The 24,154-nt window shown below is 37.5% G+C and overlaps 1 protein-coding gene across 10 annotated transcripts in view; it reads right to left on the bottom strand.

Moving 5' to 3' along the window:
* Positions 1-1,512: 1,512 nt before the first annotated feature.
* Positions 1,513-24,154, bottom strand: part of CFAP46 (cilia and flagella associated protein 46) — a 146,766-nt gene continuing 124,124 nt past the window's right edge. For 6 of the 10 annotated variants that reach the window (XM_048857999.2, XM_048857992.2, XM_048857995.2 and 3 more), the window contains 10 exons: positions 22,379-22,543; positions 15,542-15,618; positions 13,980-14,040; positions 13,858-13,893; positions 10,973-11,075; positions 9,702-9,814; positions 7,201-7,282; positions 4,978-5,114; positions 4,236-4,322; positions 1,513-1,920 (listed from right to left, as the gene is read on the bottom strand). In XM_048857999.2, the coding sequence (XP_048713956.2) occupies positions 1,784-1,920; positions 4,236-4,322; positions 4,978-5,114; positions 7,201-7,282; positions 9,702-9,814; positions 10,973-11,075; positions 13,858-13,893; positions 13,980-14,040; positions 15,542-15,618; positions 22,379-22,543 (998 nt within the window). In that variant the 3' untranslated portion in view covers positions 1,513-1,783. Of the gene's footprint in view, positions 1,921-4,235; positions 4,323-4,977; positions 5,115-7,200; positions 7,283-9,701; positions 9,815-10,972; positions 11,076-13,855; positions 13,899-13,979; positions 14,041-14,802; positions 14,954-15,541; positions 15,619-22,378; positions 22,544-24,154 lie in introns of those variants that run through there. The other 4 variants (XR_007357663.2, XR_012669400.1, XM_048858002.2 and 1 more) reach the window with 4 other exon arrangements.

Below are 24,154 nucleotides of genomic sequence, written 5' to 3'. Positions count from 1 at the left end.
CAATACATTTACAAAATGTGACTGAGTCAAATGTTTAACTAGAGAAGAAAATTCAATTTAAATGGAATACATTTGTTAAAAAGCATTGTGTGTTTTATAACAAATAATTTGATATAGAAGTTACAGGTCATATAAAGTTATCTGATAAACCTCTGGTAGTGGAGAAGAATTTATTGATATTCTTGTGTGAACAAAGAAGATGTTTTGCATGTCGTGATTTTATAATAATGTGCTACAAATCTTTAAAGCTCTATCAGACTCTAATTAACGTTAGCACAGTATGGTAGCCAGGAACAGTATCTTTTTAGTGACATTTTAATGCCTTAAAAGTCAGTACAAACAATTTATCACAGGGAACAGGCTTGGCTGCCTTGCTGGGAAAAAAGAGTATTTTAAAACTTTTTTGTTTGAAATGATGATCAAAGCTTTATATTTTCACTAAGTTCTAAATTATTTTGCATTTATTACTATTGGTACAAAAAAGGTTATAAAAACTTCCACCGGTGACTGACTAAGCATACGGCAAACGAAATCTGCCTATTTACAATTATTTCGGAATGTGGTTAATTTAGTAGTTCTACATAAAAGATGCTTTTATATTATCAATGAAACCTATGAACAGACAGCACCAATTAAATATTACATCCCTATTTTAGGTAGTGTAGGACACATAATTTATACTCCCTTATTAGTTAGTTAATTAATTTTATTTTATTTCATTTATTTTGGAGGCCAGCAAATGTTATCCATGTTTACTGCTATACACTAGGGAAAAGATCAATTACCTCATAATAGGACACCCTAGAAAAATTTTCAGTCAGGTTCCATGGACATTAAATGGTCTGTCTGGGTGTCGAGCTTTTTTTTGATGTTCACTGTTAAAGTAATACAGGAAAGAAAAGGTTAAGTAATATACATGGTCCCCTAAAATGGGGCACAATCTACTAAGTAGGATAGGGGAAAGGAATTTTAGTGACTTGTACCTGTACAAAACTCCATTGAGTACTTTTATAATTGCTGCCACATCACTGGCTTTAGAATGTGCCCAAATCTTGTGTTCTCTAGGCTGTGACTGTAGGACAAAGCATTGTCAGCAATATAGTAAAGGTGTGACAAGATCAGGAGTGCTGGTAAGAGGCTGGCCTTTCCCATTGTTGGGCTCCCATTGCTGAGCTCCCTTCCCACATCTGTGTGTGGCCCTGGAAAATCCAATCACTATTTATACTATTGTAGGTGAATGCAGAGCAAGTAATGCAAAAAGACGTGGAAAATATACCTTATTTTTGCTCAACACAACATAGTTGATTGCAAATGAGTTTTCTGGAATTTTGTGAACCACAGGAGAGATTTGAGAACTTCGTCAATGCTGTTATAAATTATTCAAAGGAAAGTTAGTCAATTAAAAAATACTTTTGAGTCTCATCGCACAAGTTTGTGACATGAAAACCAATATGTTTGCTCTTTTTTAAGCAGGAGGTAAATAATGGAGTAATCACAAGCAGAAATCCAAGATTTGTTTTTAAAGACTTTAATCAACAACAGAAGAGCACAGAGAACTACATATTTTCAATAACAGAAAGCTCTGATGAAAACCTTCTTTGATACTTTAATATCAGTACACAGATCTAAAACAAAGTAAATTAGCTAACACGCTTTGCATATTCTTAAACTCAATTCTTATTAGTTTACACAAAAAGTACTTAAAATGACTGACTAAATGCTAGCCTTCAAGATAAGGCCAATATCACGTATTCCTATTTACATATAGAAACCTGATATGAGTTCACGTAACAATTATGTTGGGCAGCCCATATAATACACAATTGAAAGATGAAGGCTGAATTGCAGGAAGGTTTGACTGATTGGGAATGATCTGGTTTTCAATTTCATCACTAGAAGAATTCTTAGAATTCTCTTCCACTAGAAAATATTAAAAAAACCTGTTATTTACAATTATACCTATTAGAATATTTTACAATATAGTATTTTTGCCTTCTGTTTGCTTAAATATTCTAGTATTTTTGCATTCCTCTGTTTTACATTGAAATATGATCAATACACACTAAGGACATTTGAGTACAGAACAGAGAGAACTCAGACAATACTTATGATTTTAGTCTTCCCACTACCCCAAATCATTACTACAATAAGTCAGCAAAGTGAGGATTTTGTTGGCTTTTCACCAAGAACAATTGCGTTATTTTATTGTACTTTACAGGCAGAAGCCTTAACTTTGGCAACTTCTACACAACTTTGTAAATGGAATATGATTTATGATACTATGTTAGTAAAAACCAATAGACAGGTAAGTCCAGGACTACCCCTGTGGGGGTCTCCCCCAAAGCCAGCAGGTGGAAATTCCTCTATAAATTACCCTGTACGGAGAAGAATTTCTAGTAGCTACCTTCTACCAAGCAGGCTGAACTTATTTTGTATTTGTAGAGATTTTGCCATGATCTGCAGCCACAGCACTGTAATTTATTACTTGTGTAATAAAATGCTTGCTGTAAAATGTAAAATTAATGAGTATATTTCATGTTTGTCATGCTCTTAGCACTGCTTGCCACTCACACAAATGAAATTTTATATCAGTCAGACTTCATGGGAAATAATCACACTATGTTGGTGAGGATTTTGGCTAATTGTGGTAAAGCTACCAAACAGGAAATTTTACATAGGCAAAATGTAATTACCCAGATTAGATTTTGGTCATATTACTGGCCTTGGTACCCCTAACTTTTCCAAAAATTGCCACTGAATGTCAGCACATGTAGTGAGGACCTTAGCTTTAATTCTCATCTGTTAGACTGCACTTATACCAGCAAAACACCCCCTTTAAACATAATATGTTATTAATTCAATACTAACTAAGGCCCTCTGCCTGCAAACACCTATGTACATGTATAATTTTAAATTTGTGTGTAGTCCCACTGACCACAACGGGACTGCTAATGCGTTTAATGATAAACACATGAGTAACTGTTTGCAGGATTGGGGCTTCAGACGGGAGAGTGCCACCAACTTAATCACCAACCATATTGTATTTTCCAGGGAGGTGTGACTTACGTATTGATCTACTCTGACTCTATTTCGTGTATGACAGCACACCCAAGGCAGTAAGACTGCACACAGTATATTGTTGATAAATACAGATTGGAAACTGCAGAGAACACTATAAAGAGTGAGTCACATTCATTACTTCCTTCTGAGAATTTGCATTTTTATGGAAGTAATTTTATATAATAATAGATTTACTTCATGCAGAGATAGTTCAGTTTACTTTATTACAAATACATACTGCATATGTCAAATGAAACCAAATTCAGAAGTTGCTGGAATCAAGTGAAGAAGTTTTCATAAAATGTAAAGATTAATTAAGCTTTCCATAGAAACTAAACTTGAAAAGTACCTTACTAAATTATAGAAATTTTCCAAATATCCATTCTCCATGGCATATGCATAAATTAAAGCTTGATTTTCAGAGACTCCTGGCACCAGCAGCTCCCGCTGCAGTCTATGGCAATCGCAGGTGCTCAGAACCTCTAGAAATGATGCCATTATGTAATAAGCTATATAAAATGTACACCATTAGATTAAATAGAATGAATTTTTATCAGCATAAAAATAGAGTAATGCAGCGATTTATCAGGACCCAGATTATGAAGCAGAATCAACGTCATCCTGGATAGTCCAAAAATGTGAGATTAAGACTTATTTGTCTTAATATATGTTGAATTAATATGTTTCTTATATATATTACGACTATATGGTGATTAAAACAATTTATGATTTGGTACATATTAGACACTCTAAGATACTAGTTCACCTTGACTATCTTGTGTTTGCATCGGTCTACAAGGTCTGACTTTTAAGCTCTTCTCTTTCCCCTAACTCCCTCCATGAACTGTGGATGTACATATCAACTGCAAAATGTTTTAAAAATTGTTGTAATTATATATTCTTATCTCCTAGTTAGTGGAGGCCTTTTTTCAAAACCACAATATTCTCCTGATGTTCCTTTGTTTAAAACATACTTATTTCCAATCTTACCTTTAGCTTTGCAGTAAATCAACTGAGGGAGAAGTGCAACTGAAGACAGGAGCCACTTGATGTGGCCACATTTTTCCTCTCTTGCATTGTAACAAAGAATTGTAATAGTGGTTAAACTACAAGCATCTAACTTTGTTAATATCAGAGGCCAGTTTCTGTACATTATACAGAAGTGTATTTCTTACCTCCAGTTGGTGATTTTTCCACTCCAATCGTATACTTTTGAAGAACACGAATGGTCTGCCCAGTTGTTTTTCCAGTTTGTAACAAATCTAAAAAGAATGACTGTCATTTTAATGAACTTTTAATGAGAATTTTGAAAAACAAGAAGATACAAACCCTGGTTTTTTTAGACCAGTGCCTCAGCTTTTAAAAATTGAGCAAATCAAAATGATATAAATCACTAGGAGTTAGTTATAGTTCTGCCTGATTGTGCTAGTAACTTTCAGGTAGTTTCCCTTGCTGTGCCCTAGCAGCACCTACAGATTGCTCTGTGGCTCTCATGATTCAAGACCTTGCTCTTAACTATAAAAGTCTTGCTCTTAATTTATAACCAGCAGCTTGTCCTTCACTCACATTCATTTTACATTCTTAAAGCAAGAAGACAAAGTTAATGTTCTCCTTGAAGGCATCACAGAACATTTTCTCAAAATAGTAAACTGCTGCTAGTGTCCGGAAGCTCAAGGCCACTTCTCTCTCCATTAATGGGGGACAAGTAGGGCTCTGAGCAGGGTTTTTAGGAGGAGGGATCAGAAAGCCCGCATAGCCAGCCAATCCCTGCTACTCATTAGCATGCAGGTCTTCACAGCCTCTCTCTCAGCCCTCGATCTACAGAGAGGATAGTACAAGAATTGTGCTATTCTACATAAAGCATCAGAAAATTTTAAGGACTAATGTGTTAAGGTAAGATTTGCCACAAGTACATACTTTCAGACAAGATTTCCAGCCTTTTTGCGTTCTCTTGCAGGGGTGTATACCACTGGTTGGCCATAATGGAACGAACACCGGTAAGGCTTAGAAGGATTGCTGTCTCTGTTGGTCTCTCTACAGATATATGTAGACGACTAAAGAAAGTCAATAGTATAAGAATAATAGAATCAATCAATTTTGAATATAGAGGACAAAAATGACTTTTATTCAACTTTCGCCATACAAAACATATCAGTAAATGGTGGATTGCATTTTTCTCATACATTTTTAATTCCTAGTGAAAATGTGTTGGAATGTTTTGTATTAAGTATGGGATGCTATATAAACTACTATGTTAAGTTCTACTTCAACTTTGCAGGGTGTGAACTCTGACCTCGCAGACTGTGCACTGCCATGTTACTGTTTAGGGAAGGATAATAGAGTAAATTAAAGGAAAGAATAACAGACAAAGCACATTAGTTGTGGATAAGGGGCTGTGCAGTAGGCTTTAGGATCCCGCTGAGTTCTTTGGAGACAGGCATGCTGAGTTGTTGGCAATGTTTACCTTCAGGAGGAGGAAAGAAGAAGAGAAGTGACTTCTCCTTACATGAGATGCATGTCTACGCTTCATCATATTTGGAGATAGGGCTGCTAAAAAAGTTTTACTTTTTTACTGCTAAAAAAGTTGTGTTTTGTTTCCCTTGTGGTAGTAACATGTGTGAGCTAGCCCAAGGTAAAACAACAATGAAGACAAGGCACTTCAGGCTGCCCTTGCAGTTAAACTAGAGTCCCTGGTCTTACTGTATTTTTACCTCAACATAGGTCACACATATTAATTACCCACAGTAAAAAATGCAGATACTTTAGCAGTGAAAACAAGCGGTTATAGAGAGTGCTGAAAAAGTTTGGAGACTCAGAAACAACAAACAAGGAAACACATTCTCCTCCCTGGAGCTGGATTAAATGAAATTGCTGCAACTGAACATTTGGAGATTTGGAGTTTTGATAGATGATTTTTTTTTAGGTGAAATTTTACAGTATTGAAATTGTAGTAATTTAAAAATGGAATTTGGCTTTTTGTCAGTGTGCATTTCATGGTAATCCCTGTATAAAACAACAGTTAAGGTTTTCTATAATCTCTTTGGAGGATGCTATCTATTTCTTGGGGGAACATGAAGTTATGTGATTTAGCTTCTAATTGAAGTTATTCTAAACTTTCAGGGAACTGTCACAGTCAGAGCCATAAATCATCCACTTAAGAGATGCAGGATGACAGCAACAGGCTGGTAAATACAATAATCTATTAGGATGAGACTGCAAATGTACACAGTTGGAAAACCTACATTAAGAAATTGTCTTTTGACTTAATTTAGGGAACGACTGTGTTTGGGGGAAAAAAGCTTTGAGAAATAAAGGCACCATTCTTAATTGTTTTCATGTAAAAGAGGGGGATTCAGGCTTAGTTACTGGATTTAAATATTTAGTTATTGTGTGTGTGTGTGTATTTATGTATTAAATATCTTACATCCAGCACATTTTAATTTGCAAGGTGTACAGGTACTTTCAGTGGAAGTGGCGATACTCACTGATGACTCTTTATATTTTTAGGGGGACTTTTCTATATATTTCCTATTAGTGGGACATTTATCAGATGAAGTCAGAAAAGTGGAAAGTATTTTAATCTCTCAATAATTTGTATTAGATATATAAAATAAATGTGTAAGCTTTGTCTCTTTAAATTTAGAAGCAAGGCAGATACTTAGCTGTCTTCAAGGTTAACACCTTTAATCAGCAATACTAAACATCTGCAAGGAAGTTAATTAGCATTCCAAAACAATTTATTCTAGCAAAAGACAAACACTTGGCTTAGTGTCAAAGTATTAATTGTATAAACCTTCAGAAGGACTCTAAAGTATCTTTCTATGCTAGAAAGGCTGTATCTGTTTAACTAGATTGATTTAAAAATCCTGAATTCAGAAGACAGTGGGGAAGGTTTCTGCCCCCCTGCCTTTGTCTCCTCACAACCTTGATCTGTCCTCATCTGTGGAACCCTGATACAATGCAGCACCTGCAAAAAAGGCTTCTGTAGAATCATGAAGAAAAGCAGCCAAACTCCCCACTCCAGACTCAGATCTGAGTCCACCCCAATTCAGAAGCAGAGGAGACAATTTTTAATTTGCTTTTAAAGACAAAAAATGTGGCACTGTGACTATCTGCAGGATAAAGTAAGATTTATGCTACCTTTTGAGTGTATCAAGCTTTGCCAGTCGTTGGAAACTCTGATTTGACTGCATCAGATCTAAAAGTATCATCAACTGGCATTCTGGAAAAATAAAGTTAGTTGTTTTAACAGCATTTACAAAATGAATATAGATAACATGTGCCTTTCTGATGATATTGCTCTGGTGAAAGTATTGAATAAACAGTTTGCAATATAAACATTTATTGTTTCTTCTGCCATAACTGTATATTCAGCTATTGGTTAAGGAAAAGCATTTGAATAATCACTTTCTACTACTACCCGATGTCTTTTTGTTTTGTGTTTGTACAGCACCCAGCACAACTGAGTCCTGGTTCATGAACAGGGCTCCTACATGCTTTGGTAATACAAATAGTAAACAAATAATAATAATAATAATAAATAATAAATTTACAGGACTCATTTCTGCAACCCTTTCAAGCTCAGAAGAACTGATTTCAGTAGGATTTACTTGCATGAGTAAATACTGCTTAAGGTTGCAAAATTTGGTTCAATGTGATTTTTATCCAGAAGGGTCCTATCTATTCTTACAAACAAATGACAGGGATCTCTGCTTCATTTGTCAGTTGTCTGTCTGAAAGCAAATTAAATTTAAGTGAGATTTACGAATATTTCTACTATTCAGATAGATAATCACATTTTGCAAATCAAATGTGATTTTTCCAAATGCGTTAAGTTAATTTACATGGTCAGTGAGACCAAATCAAGGAATATATAGTAGACTAATTCACTACCAATGCCTTTTCTGTACTGTTTTTGCATATTTGTTAAGGAAAAACACAAGAAGCTATTGGAATTCGAATAGCTAACTTATCCTTTCTAAATAAATATTCATGTCCTTTGAAAAACTGTGAAATGTGGATAATTGTAGCCAGGATGGCAAGAAACAATCTTCACTTACAAAAAATTTAGTGAGAGAATTATAATGCCATGTTTGCAGACATAGGTCAGTGGAGGGTCATAAGAATTAATACTTATTAGCTTCCATGAAAATTAGCTCTGTACCCAATTCAGCCTACAGGTAACATTAAATGACTTCATGGGCTGTCAACCTGTGGAAAGTTGGGTAGATGACCAGAAAGTGGAAAGATTGTGCAGCTACCCCGACAGATACACTGTGTAGAGTGGATATTTAAGGGCTTGAGGCCAGATTTGTAAAGACACTTGAAATTAATGGGTGTTTCATACCTAAGTCCTTTAAAAATCCCAGTAGGTGCCTAACTGCCTCTTTAGGTGCCTAAATACCTTGAAAAATCTGGCCTCAAATCCTTAAATATGCCCCTAATGGATCTGTCAGGATTAATTCCCTGTAAAAAGTATACTGTGCAGCCTCTAATAGGAATAACTATATTTTAAAGGAATAGAAGCGGTAGCCACATGAAAAGAACATTAACACCTACGCTACTAAGTGCTTAAAGTCATTTTTGAAAATGGGACTTTGGCTTCTAAGACACTTGGGTGCTTCTGAAAATAGAAGACTTTGGTCTTTCAACAGGCTCAGAGAAATTTAACAGACACAGGAAACAGACTTGTTTTCTTTTCCAGTGAGGGTGAAAGCCATCACCACATTGGTAAAAATGCATCTGAGTAACTGACAAATCTACCAAAGCTTTCTGAGAAAATATAAGATATTGTATCACTAGCCTCTGTGTTTTCCCTGCACTATGGTCTCTGTCCATGGGGAAGTGCTGGAAATCACACAACATCTGTCTCAGATATTTTCTGTTCCAGTGGTGTCTTTATCAACATGTTTAGAATTTCCTGTTGATAAAATAGGGGGACTAGACTTTTCCTAGCACTTGAAATTTGATTCAGCATTCAAGAAGCACCATCATTCTAGACATAGGAAAGGCATTTCCCTGCTTTTTCAGGGGACTATAAAACAAGACTACCAGAGACATATCATTTAGGCCCGTGTTTTCAAAAGTGAACTCTAATTTTCAGTGCTCAACTCGAAACATGTAAAGTGTAATTTATAGATACCATCTCCAACTCTAACTCAACTCAACTCGGAGCTGTCAGCGCTCAGAAACTCTGAGAATCAGATCTTGGACTCCCAAAATCTGAGGCAATTTTTGAAAATTTTACTCCTAACCTTATAATATGTGGCTTTTTGAGAAATTTGGACCCAATGGGAAGAAACTAAATTTCAGGAAGAAGAAAAATATGTCCAACAATAAAAACAGCAAGCAAGTCTGACAGTAACCCCTCCGTCCCAAAAGCAGTGTTAAATTCTCACTGCTTAAATTCTAAGACTATTCTAACAGATAGCAAACAACAGGAATTTAAATGGCTATTTGTTCCACATGTTGAATGAAGAACTTCTTGAATGAAGAACATGGTCCCTTAGCTCTGTGTTAAACTGTACCTTTCATTGCATAAGCCTAATATTCTCATAATTATTTGGCATGGAATAGAATTTTATGACACTTTGCAAGGTAAGAGAACAAAATATATAGTTTTTTCAGCTTCCTTATCTCACCTGGGATGTTCATAGCAATGAATCTGTTAAGTAAAATATGAGACAAGAATCTTTCCATTCCATAGAACAGAAACGCACTGCAGTTATTCAGAAGCTGCTCCCACTCAGCTTGACTGCAAAGAAAGGTAAGCTATTTAGACCAGACAGTTGTTTTACAGTAATATTTTTCTGGATACATCTATACAAAATATTTCAATGTCAATTACTCAACAAACAATTGTTTGAAAAGTAAAAAGACAAAAGAGAGAGAAGACTTCAGTTATGGTACAGAATTTGAACAGCAGTGTGTGTGAACTGTTACACAATAATTTACTTAGCTAAATTGTATACTTTACCATAGTAATACAACACCCCACAGTAAATAAGACATGGACTGCGCTTTTGAGATTTAAGGGACTATTCTACAGAGGAACAAGGCAGTATATACTGTGCAATCCCCAATTCTTTGAGATACAGTATTTATTTTAATGTTCAAAGGGAATGCGCAAGGACTAGCAGAGATACACTCATTAGGGCGCTAAGGAATTGGGGTGTGGAAAGAGATGATCCTAAAATTGAAGTAATTATAAATGAAGCTAAGTGAACCACCTATATGAAACAATATTAATTCCATCATCAGGTCTTCTTGAAATTGTAAACTACAGGATGAATCTGCACTATTTTATTTCAGAAGTCTGTGCTACAATATTACAATCCTATAGTTAGTGTGAAAATGATATAGTTTTCAAATATTTGGTTCCAAAATTGTTGATTTATTAATTCAGTGAAGATGAAAGTACTTGTAAGATGGACGGGTGGTGATCTGAACTACCTGAACTTGTAACCTCCTGTTATTTTGTCAGAGTGATATTGCTAGAATGTCAATGTTATAAATTTGTCTATGTATGTACTTTATAACTTTCTCTCAAACTCCTTGTATATGTCTTCTCCAGCTTTCCATTATTTTAGATAAGAAGGTTTTTTCTCAAGTTCCATTTATGGTAATTTTATTACAATCAAGAAGGACAGTGCCATTTTGCTAACAATAGAATACCCCTATACATACTATAACCTTGCTTGTGATCAATATGGCAAAATGTATTACAGGTGTGTCTTCTGGATTCTTTCTTTAAATTCTTCCATCTATAAATCTGTAGCTATGCTTAGGGTAGGGGCGATGTCTTCCTGTGCATTTGCACAGCACCTAGCACAATGGCGTCCTAGTCATGACTGGGGCCTCTGGGAAATACCTCTTTGAAAAAAGAGAGAAATATAGAAGAGCCATAACAAACCTTGGAACATGCATGCTACCAATAACTCCTTCCCAGTGTGGTGTAAATTGGTCATGATATTTTTCTAGGATTTCCTTTATTTTTTGGGAAGGACTTACTGCTTCTGTAACATAAGAATGTAATCATTTAACGTAATATAGAGTATGCAATGCAGCCTAAATTTCTAACACGCAGAGGCTGGCAATACAATTTTTTTATTTCTATCATCCTTCAGTCTAAAGTTTTTCATGAGAAAAGTCCAGTCGATATGCCCTGTCAATTGTAGGTCTTAATCCTGACTAAAGCTAAAGGTGCCAGCTAGTGCCAAGTGTGATGGCACATTTTATGACTGAGAGGGATACAAAGATAACCTAGGAGAGAAGTCAAGGATAGAATAGGTATAAAAATGAGCTCTAAAGATGGTTCTTCTGTGTCAAGAGTTAACATAACATTGCACTGCTCATAATATTCCTGCTTTAGGGGCTCAGATACTCTGGTGATAGGAATTATATAGCACCTATATACAAAATGGAATTCAATTTCCAGAGCTCTCAGTCTAACACATTTCACAAGACTAAACTCAAAACCAAACAACCCTTCAGTTTTAGTTACAGTTTAATTAGTCTTTTCCATATTGATTATATTTTCTATGCACATGTAGCTATAATTTCCTATGTGCAGCTCCTCCAAAACTTCAGAATCAGTTATTTCTGCTCTGCTATCAAAGAGAAATTAGGTAGAGCAACGTGTCCCAAAGTCATAACATTTGTTATATGCTAAGGCTGGAGCAATATTTTCCCCTTTGTTAAAGATTATTTTTTTATAACTTTATCTGGTTCAAATTCCAAAGTTAAGTATATTTTGAGCATGCTGAATAAATTAGATTTTGCTAATAAATTTGAATAAAAATTAAATTAAATTATTGTCTTCAGTGGGAAAATAGGTGACATTGGTAGTTATGAAAATATTTTGTGTCATACTGTACAAACACAGTAACTGATACACGTAGCCTTGGTAAATACACTCCACAAGAAAGAAGTGGCCATTTTTAAATGACCTTACATTGACATTCTTGATTATTGTTGTATCCTTGACCTCTTATAAAGAATCACAAGATAACATGCCACTTCAAGGCTTTAATCACTACATGAGTTTTATTTATAATCTTTGGCTAGAGGACTTCTAAATATAACTCTTGTTAAAAGTGATAAAATATAAATAGAATTCTAGCATAATGGCTTTTATTTATCAATAGAATGCATAGAATTTTGTTTTTCAAACTTTAACTAGAAAACGTTATTTTCAATTTTAAATGATTCACAAAAAATGATTCACTAAAGCACAAATATGAAATTTCCAAATGTACAGCAAACTGGTATCACATTTCTAGGAGGTTATTTGGGAGGTCTAAGTGCTTTTGAAAATCTTACTCCCAGCGTTTATGTACGTTTGAAACCAAACAATTTGATTTTTTTTTGTCTTCTATTTCTTTACACAGGTTTTAAGTGTCAAACCTCCAGGCTGGATTTAAGTGATAGAGTTACATTATTATACCAAACATTTCAGGTACTTTGAATGGATACTCAGGGTCACAGAAGATTTTATGTATGATTACATTTCAAAGAACGCAGAATAAACACCGATTTTTAGAAATGTGCTGATTCACTCTTTGCTGTCACTTGTAGATAACCATTTGATACTTATGAAACGCTGCTTTTCTATAAATTTAGAAAACATGAAACTATTAACACCAATTGTTAAGCGAGGAAAAGGGCTACATACTAAATATTGTAAGAATTTCAGTTTTACATTAATTATTTAAAAAAGAAAAAAGTCCAGCTTATTACCCTGGGGTGAAATTCTCATCACCAACATGAAGTCAGAGTGATCAGGCTCTGTGCAGGTGAAATGCCAAGGGACAGTGGGTTTGGGAGCTGAAATTTGCCCTCACAACCTGATGCGAGGGTATGGAGTTGCAGCACAGACCTCCACTGCAGCTTATGAACTGGAGTAGCAGCTAGAGCTCCTCAGTATCAGTTGCATGTTATCTAAGTATGACTGGCTCCCAATGTAGATCACTCTACCTCTCCTCTACCCCACTCCCACGACTACCCTTTGCTCTAGCCCAGTGATACTCAGACTTCAGTGGTTCAGGAGCCAAATTAGTGATCAACATTACCCAACATTACCCAAAAGAGCCACAGTAGTGTGAATTCATTGTTTCATTTACTATTTTTATATAACATATATATTATTCTCCCAGCAAAATGCCTGACCAAGTATTCTACAATTGCTTAATAACATAGTAAAAGCATCCTGACTGGTTAATAACTTAGATTAGTTAATAATTAAATCACACAGTGTTTTAATATCATGTGCTAGAAAGAGCTGCAGGAGACACATTCAAGGGTCAGTTGCAGCTCGAGAGCCTTAGTCTGTTCTAGCCTATGCAGGGCCTGCATGGAGATCTCTTCTGCAACACATAGGAAAATCACAGAGCACTCATTCCTGTGGCTCCTCATGAACCTCCAATGCTTGCTTAAGTAGTGCCGAGGCCTTAAGTTTACCAATTTAATCCAAAAATAGCAAAACAAATTCTTGTTAAAGAGCTATACATTTTGTGGGGAAAATATAATGAGAAAGTTTATTTCAATAATTATTTTCTGGGAGATGTTGGTTCCATATTTTATTAGTTATATGAAGAAGGAAGAATGCAGCCTAATTTGACTGAATCTGAAACAGGTTTTTATTTTTATATAATTAGAAAAATAATTAAAACATAAGCAACATTATGAGGATGACCTGTTATGTCAATTACCTTGTCTTAAGTTCATCACTTACTATAAAAATGTTCCAAACCCACAAAACCTTTAGGTTGTGGAGAAAATATTTTCTAAATATATTACCTGCTTCTTTTGCTTCATTATATGGATCCACAACATCTGACCTATAGCTAAGGAGGTGTAAACAATGAAATCTATCATCTGAACCGATACATTCTGGTTAATAGTTCCTTTTGAAAGGATACATTTAAAATTGTGTGTATCAACAGACAGGCAGTTAGGCGGTAGAATACGGTTAATGGGTACCTACAATTAAATAACAAACAAATATTTTGCCATGCAAAAATATTCAGTAGTTATATCAATATTGCACAACATTGTGTCCGACAAAATGAGCTACACTAAAATGCTTTGCTGAAGTCTGGGGGCTTAGACCAAAAGCGGTACAATATGCCAGTGCCAACTGAAACCAAAAACATAAGCACATTTTGTTGGGGAAAAGCAGTTCAAGTCTGTTTGAAGCTGCTTACTTTGATCTAATGCTGGATACTTTGCTCATACACAGAATATGAATTTAAAGGAAATGGAGGTTAGTTACCTGTAACTAGATGTCCTTCAAGATGTGTGGTCCCTGTCTGTATTTCACATGTGGGTATGCATATGTGCCATGAGCCTGAGTCGAGAAATTCTAAGCAACAGTGTCCATTGGCCTACAAATGTGCAGTAGATCTCTCCATACCCAACTGATGGCATAAGAGGCAGTGTGGGCCAACACCTCTCCAGTTCCTCTTCTGATTGCAAATCCAACAGGATTTGAAGCAGAGGAGACGAAGAGTGAGATTTGTGTAATACAGATAGGGATCACAAATCTCAAAAAACTTCCTGTTACAGGTAAGTAACCTTCATTTCTTCCTCATGTGGGTGGATTGACAAGCCATGCTTAGACTGGAGGGGAGTGAGAAGCTGGAAGCAAAGATGCTTGCAGTACTGCAGTTCCCACAGCTGCATCTTCAGCTGAGGCCTGAACTAGCTCATAATGTCTGCACTTTCCAGAGACACATGTCTCACCCAAGCAGTAGAGGCAGCATTGATGACTGTCACTCGTGGAGAAGGAACAAGGGCAGGAGACGCAATTCTTGAACTCTGGGACTCTGGGCATAGTTCCAGGTGACGGGGAGGGCGTCCCCAATACAGGGAAAAACAAGCTGTAATAACAATACTATAAAATTCTAACTAGATTAATATAAAAGTTATGAAACATAGAAACTATTAAATATTTATTTACAGGTTCTATCAAGAGAAAAAGCTGCAGAATTCTGTGGACACAGAGATTCTGACTCAGGCCATGCGGCAGTAAGATGGAACTGGAGAGGTGTCAGCCTGCGCTGCCTTTTATACCCTTAGTCGGGAACACAAGTGGGCCAATGGACACTGCGTGTTAGAATTTCTGGACTTGGGCACATGGCACTCATGCATACTCAGGTGTGGAAAACACATAGGCACCAGCACTCAAAGAAGAACTAGCTCAGCAGTTACTGGCAAAGATTAATAAAAAAGATTCTAACAAATTCTGTGGTTTTCACTCCATCTCACACTTACAGTGTGTGTAACTAAGACCCTGATAAGAACAACAAATTACCCTATTGCTTTTCTTAACTCATGTGTCTTAGGAAAAATGTAAGGAAATAAATTAAAAAAAAAAAAGGCTGAAATATGTTTGTGAGATAGTTTGCAATTATGGTCCTAACATAGGGACGAATGTCTCGCTACACTTTTATGTAAAGCAGTATGAATTTCTCTTGCTTACCATTTTGACGTTCTTTTTCTGATCCACTTTTGGTTTTGGCTCCTTTGTACTTTTAGGGTCTTTTTTTACTTCATTCTCTGTGAAAGTTCAAAGAATAAAAACTTTAAAATATAGGTGGTATTTGCTAAACTGCTGTGCAAATGCTCCTTCACTGAAAAAAAAAAAGTAATGATTTTAAAAGATAGACAATATGTGGAATGTTTTGTATCTGAATAGGGACTGCTGAACCCAGCGTCGTCCCTGGCCTGCAGAGGGATAGCATAATGAGCTGTGAATGTGTGGACAGAGGACCACGTTGAGGCTCTACAAATGTCCTGGATAGGGATGTGTGCCAGGAAGACCGCTGAAGATGCCTGAGCTCTAGTCAAGTAGGCTCTGACAATTAGAGGATGCTTGCTACTGCCTAAAAGACGAAGAAGAAAAAGGCAAGGGAAAGGTTGAGAGCAAAGAGAACTGCTACTGACCATTGCCACAGGGGCAGATGATCTGGCAGTAGCCTGGAGAAAGTGGTGTTGGCTAGCACAGGCTCTGCTACAGCTTTGAACTGCCTCCAGAAACTGTAGACAGGAGGGGATTAGTTCATAGGTAACAAAGTGTGGGAGACACGGGGCTGCAGAAGACATTTAGAAGAAGAAACATTTCCTGAAAGATTACTTGTTGTTTCTGAAGGTCTATTCTGAGAGAACAGATTAAAAACAGGAAACAATTTCATTCCAGCGAATAACAATGCATAACTATCTGTACTAACCACTTGTCCAAGGCTGACGCTTGCCAAATGGGAAAAGAAGTGAGAAAGGTGGTCACCTAGGCATACAAAAGTTCCAAGAAAAAATACACATATTCATTGATTATTGTACTGCAGATTTAGGAGTGGCGGGCTGGGGAAGAATTGTAGAAGCACTGTCTAGGCTTATTATAGGACCAAGCGCTAGTACCTATCCCCATAGTAACTACAACCTTTTAAAAAGAACTGGAGTCTTTGTGAAAGAACTAAAGTGAAGAACAACAAAACAAGGACTGCCTGTATTTGTAAGAGGCATTGCATTTTTTATTTAAGTGGTTTTGAAGGATCAGGAGAAAAGAGCTTTCATTTCTCAGTGCACTCTGCAACAACTACCTGAGTCTGCTCTAAATTATGAATAATTGGCTATTGTCCCAAGTGGCTGTATAGCAGTCAGGTATTGATGGAGCACACTGCAGCATGGGGATAATTTGAGGTGCCCCTTATTACTCACTAGTTGCTTTTTACTCCTCTTTCCTCACTCTCAGTGGCTGCTTCCATAATTGCATAAACCAAGACCTTTCCTTCAGGCTACACACCCTCATTCCTTCAACACCATGAAAATGGCTTTCCATGGACTCTGGAGTGTGTGTTTGGGGATGTGACTCTCTCCTCCCTCTCACCAGTGGAACACAGCAGCAGCGGGCACCAGCTCTAGCTGGCCCCCTACATGTTGCCAGCACCATCAGAAGCAGCAGGGCAGTGACCTCCAGTCACTTATGAAAATTTAAAAACAGAAATTAAAAAAAAGACATTTTCTAAAACTGCCTTTCTAACAAATATATGGCAATGTGTTTGTGTATCTGTGTATTATACAAACATTTGAAAAAACAAAACACTTCTACCCCGGGGAGAGGATAAGAGAACAAATGTGACAGATGTCAATCACATTACTTAATGCACTAGTGGAAGGCACATGGATACTACAGTAACAATCATGGTACGTATTAGAACTTATATAGAATACATTCTGCTTTCTTGGTTTGGAGCTAGGTTTCCTGATCTTACGCATACTTAAGCCCCTTTGTTTTCAGTTTCAACCGATTTTTACCTAAAATTCCGGGTTTTCCAAAAAGTGTTATTTGTTTTTTTCCAATTTTCACTCTACTTTTGTATCATTCAAATATATAAAAATAACTTGTTTTATGAGGAAAATACAGTACATTGCATGATATATATATATTACAATAATACATTAATCTGTGTATACGTGCAAAGATGCCTGTTGAAGTAAGGCTACGTATTCGTCTATAAATTACACAATAAACAAACAGGCACGCACGCATGTTCTGAAGTGCATATGTATCTGAACGTACTAATGAATCTCACACCCACCACATACACATTTCAAGCTGTTAGCAGATAAGGTTTTACAGATTTGATATACTAAAATGTGAAGAAAACAAAAATCTGTATCAGAATAAGTTTCAGAATGCAAGGAAGTATTTGAAAGTTAAAAAAAACCCAAACAAACAAACCAAGAGAAAAGGATGAAATTGAATGTATGCATTGCAAATGGTGTGGCCTAATTATTAAATGTAAATATTTATAGGACAATAGATCTTTTATTTACTAATCTGCAAAGGCTTATGATTCTTCTTATTCACTAATATTTCATACTGACAAAGAAGTAATTGTTTTCAGAGCATGTTGTGAAGATTGATTTTTGCAACACACAGAACTATATTTGGGTAACAGAATATGAGATGTTGTCGAAGCAAGGTCTATGCTTTATAAATAATATCTTACACTGATAAGTGCTTTTCATACAAACATCTCAAGGTACTTAGTTGTAGTCCGTTCCTGCCATGCATTTTCTCATGGGCTTCAATGAGAATAGGATTAAGCCAATTGTGCTCCCTGCCACATCCCAGTAACCCAGTTCTTGACCTTACTCTCAGCATCTCCTGTAGATTTCTCTTCCAGTATCTCTTGCAACCCCTGCTTTTTGCTCCTTCCTATAACCTCCATTGTGTGTTGCTGGGACAGAGTCATAGAATCATAGAATCATAGAATATAAGGGTTGGAAGGGACCCCAGAAGGTCATCTAGTCCAATCCCCTGCTCGAAGCAGGACCAATTCCCAGTTAAATCATCAGTCTTCTGCAGCCCTTCTAAGCCCCACTTTCAATAGCTGCCTACAGCAGCACAGAGATTCACAAGGCCCTGTGCTTAAGGTCATACTCTAACAAATAATCAGATACCAGCCAACCAGCACCATATGGCAAGGTTTAGCTCTTTGATACCTAGAAAAATACTGGAACAAATTATTCAACGATCAGTTTGTAAGCACCTAGAATTAATAGGGTTATAAGGAATAGACAGCATGTATTTGTCAAGAATAAATCTTGCGAAGCCAACCTAAATTCCTCCTTTGACAGGGCTTCTGGACTAATGGATGGGGGGGAGGGAAGCTGTAGATATGATACATCTTGATTTCAGTGAGGCTTTTGACAGAGTCCCATGGACACTCTCATAAGCAATCCAGAATAATGTGATCTAAATAAAATTATTATAAGGTGGGTGCACAACTGGTTGAAAGACCATACTCAATAGTTTGTTTTCAAACTGAGTGGGGATATCTAGTGGAGCCCTGAAGGAGTCAGTCTTGGGTCCAGTATTACTCGATATTTTCTTTAATGACTTGGATAAAGGAGTGGAGAGTATCCTTATAAACACCAAGCTGGGAGGGACTGCAAGCATGCTGGAGGACAGGACTGGGATTCAAAATGACCCTGACAAATTGGAGAATTGGTCTAAATTCAACAAGATGAAATTCAATAAAGACAAGTGCACAGTACAGTAGCACCACAAAGATACGAACACCAGAGTTACGGACTGACTGGTCAACTGGACATCATGTGAAACTGGAAGTAACCAATCAGGCAGCAGCAGAGAGAAAAGAGAGAAAAAAAAAAGCAAATACTGAAACGTGCCTGCATTGCATCTTAAAGGTAGGCACATCTGGGCTGCCTGTCCCCACCCCCACTTACAGCTACAGTAAGAGGTGAAGATGCTGGGGCTGCCAGCCCAAGGAAACCAGAGCCAGCAGAACTGTTTACACACCTCCCACCCTGCGCTGCAAGGAATGGGACTCTCTCTCACACACCCCCCCCATCCTGCTGGGAGGGTGACAAGCTTGCAGTCCGACCCAGGGAAAGAAGCTGCCTGTCAGAGCTGAGGAGGGAGCTCAGCTGCTGCTGAAGCCTGGCCTGGTGTGTCAACCTCCATTCCCGAAGTATCCGTAACTCTGAAGTTCTACTGTATGTCAATTTAGGAAGGAAAAAGCAAATGCACAAATACAAAATGGAGAATAACTGGCTAGTACTGTTGAAAAGGAACTAGGAATTATAGTGGATCACAAATTGAATATGAGTCAACGTGATGTAGTTATGAAAAAGGCTAATTTCATTCTGGGGTGTATTAACAAGAATGTTTTATGTAACAACATGGGATGCAACAATGCTGTGGTCGACATTGGTGAGGCGTATATTGGAGTACTGTTTCCAGTTCCAGGTGCAAAACTTTAGGAAAGATGTGGACAAATTGGAGAGAGTCCAGAAGACAGCAACAAAAATGATAAAATGTTTAGAAAACCTGACCTATGAGGAAAGGTTGAAAAATGGGGCATGTTTAGTATCTGTCATTACTCAGGGGTCTCAAACCTATGTCCTCAGGGTCCATGGGAGAAACCATATTCCAACCCCCCACCTAACAGTTTCCTAAAAATGGCATACCTATGAAGCCCAGCCCCAGGGTGACGCTCTGCCTCTGAGGTCAGACTGGCAGAGCCCCAGAGCAGGTGATTGGGTCTCTGGCCCTACTTAAGCCAGTGGCAGGAACAGGAAAGTTTCTGATCAACTAGGCTCCACCCTGCTCTGTACTGTGTGCCTTCTGCTCCTTGATTTCCTGGTATCCTGACCTAGCTTGACTCCTGGCATCTGACTTGTGGTTCAGGACCTCCAATTTGTTTCCTGCCTCCGACCCCTTGGTATCCTGACCCAGCCTGACTCTGGTTTCTGACTTGTAGTTATGATCTCCAGTTTGTCTCCTACTTCTGATCTCCTGGAATCCTGACCCAGCTGACTCCTGTCTTGTGACTGCAGACTCTGGCTCTGACTATTTGGTCTGGATCCCCATGATGCGGTGGTGACAGCCTTGAGAAAAGATGACTGAGGGTGACCTGATAACAGTCTTCAAATATGTTAAGGGCTATTATAAAAAGCATGGTGATCAATTGTTTTCCATGTCCACAGAAGGTAGGAAAAGAAGTAATAGGCTTAATTTGCAACAATGGAGATTTAGGTTAGATAGTAGAATAACTTTCTAACTATAAGTGTAGTGAAGCTCTGGAATAAGTTTCCAAGGAAGGCTGTGGAATCCCCATCATTGGAGGTTTTTAAAAATGGGTTGGACAAACACCGGTAACAGATGGTCTAGATATACTTGGTCCTGCCACAGAGCAGGAGATTGGACTTGATGACTTCTGGAGGCCCCTTCCAGTCCTATGTTTCTATGATTCTATGAATGCTGGTTGCACAGAGGAATATGCAAATCAATCAGGAGATGATCTGATTCAGTGAGTACCCTTAGAAATCAGAACAGCCCTCTCAACTGGGTTTGAGTTCTCTGGGCATGTAATACAAGCCATCCTTTTCACACAATTCTCCCATATTTTCTGATCATAGATTTTGCAACAATAGCTCAGTGGATCAAAAGAAATATGTAGCTCACAGTGTAATCTCAGCTAAATACAAAGGAAAATGGTTCAGTAGTTGTGAGGTAACATGTCTTAAAACTTAGTCACATACGGTTTTATGTTAGGGCTTGTCTGTACAGCAAGTTAGTGTGTTGCAAGACAGAGTGTGAATCTACAGCAAAAAAGCTTGCCATGCACTAACTGGCTTCATGGACCCTGCTATTACACACTAAAGTTCCAAAGTGTTCTTTGACACAGACCTTTTAGTGCATGACAGTAGGGTCCCCCTGGCAAGTTACTACGTGGCAAGCTAGTGTCCTATACATTCACACCCCGGCTTGCTGTGTACTAACTCACTGCATAGACAAAACCCTAAATCGCTTTCCTTAATCTGAATTTTTCAATTTAGCTTCTTTGTTCTGTTCTCTGTTCTGACAGCCACTACAAATGTTATGGTTCTAAGAACCACTTGTGTAATCTAAAAGGTCTTTCAAAATTTAAAGTCTAACAAACTTTACAAGTGCTGTAAGGAAGTCCAGGATATTTTAAATTAGAGGCCATGTAAGCAGATATTGTACTGACACTTTTTTTCTTCTTTCGTATATGATCGATGCAGCAGTTAGACGACAGAATATCGAGGGCAGCAAGGTGTTGTAATCCACCCTCCAATCTTCTAATTGTGCACTCCTCCACCACAAGTTTGACCATCTGCATCGCTACCCTGCAGTCACACTGTGAAGTTTGGGCGAAGCTAAATTTCTGCATTGTGGCAGCCACTCTGGCTGTTCCTGTCACTAGTCTGTTAAGCCTAGTCCAGGATCACATCCCACATTGCAAACAGGGGGATGTAAGTTAGGGCTTCTGAAATTTGTCACCATTCCTGTCTCTATCACAGAATTGCTGCCACAATGGGAGGACATAGCAGTTAGTCCTGATATGCCTTTGTTCATCTGAGATTAGCACTAGGCTGGCAATGCTGAGCATGAACAGCTGCTGCAAAAGATGTTGCAAAATCAGTCATGCAGGAACTGCAGGTAAAGTGGCTGTACATAGAACTTAGATAAGTTTTTCAGCTGTATGGTCAAAAGGTAGGTTACAGAGAGGTGACAGACTCCTAGCGTGGATTCAATCTTGGTGGCTTTTTTTTTTTTTTTTAGAAAAAGAAAAGCTCACACTGTAATGATATTATAAATCTGTACATACTGAAAAACTATAGTATGTTTTTTAACAATAGATATTCCAGCCAATATTACTAGGAAACTTTTGGGTATGAAATTTTGTCTCATAGTCAAATGTATTCAATGTAAAATAAATGAACAACATAATAAATAATTGATTTTATGATATCATCATTGTACCTGGTTCTTCTACATGTATTCGATTGTAGAGAATTTGGAGAGAAAAGTCTCTGGATACAGAACTTATTGCCTCCTCTTGAAAGATACTTAGAGCTTCCAGAGGTAACTCCATAAGTAGTTTGTCTGCTAGTAATATCACACAATCACCTAAATCCGTAAGTCCACCTGATATAACAAAAATGAGATATTTAGTAATTCTTCATAAATATGTTAATAATTAAAATTACCTGAGAATATGGAGTTTCTTTATCCCACTGCACAAAATGCTTTTTAAATAATGTTATATTATATTTTTAATATTAATAATTCAATAATAATCTGGATAATTCTCTTCATCCAAAGAGAGGCTCTGCAAAGTTCTTAGGATATGCATTGGTGGAGCCTACTCCTCCTTCAGAGGAGAAAGTACCTCATGAACAACCATATTGTCCCTCAAGCAATGTCACATGAATTTGACATATATGCAGTTTCCAACATGGGAATAATATTAGGAAATGTACAGACTTGCCCATTCTGACATGCAACATCCTAACAAAAAGGCAAGTTAAATGAATTTCAGTCAGAGTACACTTTCAAAGGAGCTGTTATCCAAAGACAGCAGTACCTTTGTGTATGAAACAAAACAAAATGGTTACTTACTTTCTTGTAACTGTGGCTCTCCCACTGACATAGTGCTGTCCACACTGATGCTTATGTCAGTGTAATTTATGTCGCTCAGGGGGGTGATTTATTCACAAGCCTGAGCAACATAAGTTATTCTGACCTAAGCTGTAGTGTAGACACTGCATCCATCTACTTACTAAGACTAAGAAACTAACAAATTTATTAGAGCATAAGCTTTCGTGAGCTACAGATCACTTAATCGGATGCATACAGTGGAAAATATAGTGGGGAGATTTTATATACACAGAGAACATGAAACAATGGGTGTTACCATACAGACTGAACAAGAGTGATCAGGAAAGGTGAGCTATTACCAGCAGGAGAGCAGGGGGAGGAGGAGGAACCTTTTGTAGTGATAATCAAGGTGGGACATTTCCAGCACTATACAAGAACAGTAGGAGGGGAAATAAACATGGGGAAATAGTTTTACTTTGTGTAATGACACATCCACTCCCAGTCTTTATTCAAGCCTAAATTAATTGTACCCAGTTTGCAAATTAATTCCAATTCAGCAGTCTCTCCTTGGAGTCTGTTTTTGAAGTTTTTTTGTTGAAGAATTGCCACTTTTAGGTCTGTAATCGAGTGACCAAAGAGACTGAAGTGTTCTCCGACTGGTTTTTGAATGTTATAATTCTTGACGTCTGATTTGTGTCCATTTATTCTTTTATGTAGAGACTGTCCATTGTGGCCAATGTACATGGCAGAGGGGCATTGCTGGCATATATCACATTAGTAGATGCGTAGGTGCACGAGCCTCTGATAGTGTGGCTGATGTGATTAGGCCCTATGATGGTGTCCCCCGAATAGATATGTGGACACGGCTGCTACTCTGAAACATAGCGAAGACTATCTTCCATCGGCATAGCTGCATCCACACTAGGTTTTTCTTGACAGAACTATGTTGGTTAGGGGTGTGTTTTTTTTCACACCCCTGACCAAAATACCTATGCCACTGTCACTTTTCAGTATAGGCCAAGCCTAGGACTGTACTAAGTCATACAGACTGTGAGGACCCCCACAGCCTAGAAGAGTGGAGGAGAAGATGAATAAGGAGACTGATGGATCCCAGAGAAGTTCTCTCTTTTTGACCTTCTGCAATGGGTCATCTTTTCT

This window comes from Caretta caretta, chromosome 7 (genome assembly GCF_965140235.1).
Source record: "Caretta caretta isolate rCarCar2 chromosome 7, rCarCar1.hap1, whole genome shotgun sequence".
Lineage (NCBI taxonomy): Eukaryota > Metazoa > Chordata > Testudines > Cheloniidae > Caretta > Caretta caretta.
This window is presented reverse-complemented; position numbering and strand designations above follow the sequence as displayed.